Raw genomic sequence first — 1,268 nt, 5'->3', positions numbered from 1 at the left:
ATTCAAACGAACTAAAAACGAACAATTGCTTTACGCTGAATTGCTGCTATTTGAAAGTGAAAGTAAAATGTGCACGCCGCTTTTAAAAGCTATTTAAAAGCGAAGGAAAGCGAGGAAAAGAGGAAACGCCCCTGCCCCCACGGCGATACCGGTATTATCGGTGTTGTCACACATCGATTAACCGGTGGGAAAATTTCCTCACCGTCACAACCTTAATATATAAGATATAAACATTTTGGTTTAATGATTATCTGCAGCCATGATTCTATACAGCACAAAAACATTTGTACCCTTGTGATATTGCTTCCATACAACAATTCTGTTAACAAAAAGTTAATATCCAGTAACTTTTTTAGACGATATCCAGTCAGATTAGAGGACTGGAAATGACTGTTCAAAATCAGCCAATCCTTAAACATTAACATAAGTGGCATCGGTGTATCAAAGTGTTCATTTCCAGACCAGCTCAAAAGTCTCAGGGACAACACAAGACCAACATAAGCTCAAGCCAAAACAAGAGGGATAGGACTCCCAAAAGCTACTTTGCTCCATTATTTGGTGTATTCAATTAGGTTAAATAACTTAAAGTTTTTAGCAAATTAAAGGGAAGAAAGAAACCAAAAGGCCTTGATTTCAGTAAATATCTTTACTAGTTACCTCTGTTGGTTTACACCCTTTTGTTTGAGCTTCTGTCCTGTGTTTTCAGATTGAGGAGGAGCTGGCTTCTCTTCAGAAAGAGCGCACTGACCGAATCAAACACCTGCTGGATCGTCAGGAGAGAGAAATCGACGCCTTCGATATGGAGAGCCTTCGTATGGGTTTCAATAACTTGGGTGCTTTGGACTACCCTAAAGATGACTACAGATGAGACCATAACACTCCACACCAAGCCTCTGTCCTGCTCGACCACTTCTCTCTGTTTTGTCGTTGTTTTTTTTGCAACAAATCTGCTTTTTTCTACTGACGGTCCTGTCAATCCTCTGGGCTGGTGCGGATAACGTGCTGGATTACGTGCTTTAGTTGTCTCTTTTTATATATGAATATTATACACGAGACAATTAAATCTGTCACAGTGTTGATGTCGACGTTTTCTCGTGCAATGATAACACTTTGTGTAATTACAATTAAAATAGAGATTTCAAGACAAAAGCAATATGAACAGGGGTTTGTATTGCTAAATTTAATCCAGATGCACTTGTGCATATTTTTTTTTTCTTCTTTTGCTAATTTTTTTGACACGCTGTGTGATTTAAGAATTTTTTTTAAAG

The 1,268-nt window shown here is 38.2% G+C and overlaps 1 protein-coding gene across 4 annotated transcripts in view; it reads left to right on the top strand.

Annotated features, from left to right (window-relative positions):
• Window positions 1-1,240, top strand: part of taok3a (TAO kinase 3a) — a 76,304-nt gene extending 75,064 nt beyond the window's left edge. For all 4 annotated transcript variants that reach the window (XM_016572817.1, XM_016572818.1, XM_016572819.1 and 1 more), the window contains one exon: window positions 707-1,240. In XM_016572817.1, the coding sequence (XP_016428303.1) occupies window positions 707-868 (162 nt within the window). In that variant the 3' untranslated portion in view covers window positions 869-1,240. The remainder of the gene's footprint in view (window positions 1-706) is intronic.
• Window positions 1,241-1,268: the final 28 nt, after the last annotated feature.

This window comes from Sinocyclocheilus rhinocerous, unplaced genomic scaffold (genome assembly GCF_001515625.1).
Source record: "Sinocyclocheilus rhinocerous isolate Xijiao unplaced genomic scaffold, SAMN03320098_v1.1 scaffold352, whole genome shotgun sequence".
In the NCBI taxonomy this organism is placed as follows: domain Eukaryota; kingdom Metazoa; phylum Chordata; class Actinopteri; order Cypriniformes; family Cyprinidae; genus Sinocyclocheilus; species Sinocyclocheilus rhinocerous.
This window is presented reverse-complemented; position numbering and strand designations above follow the sequence as displayed.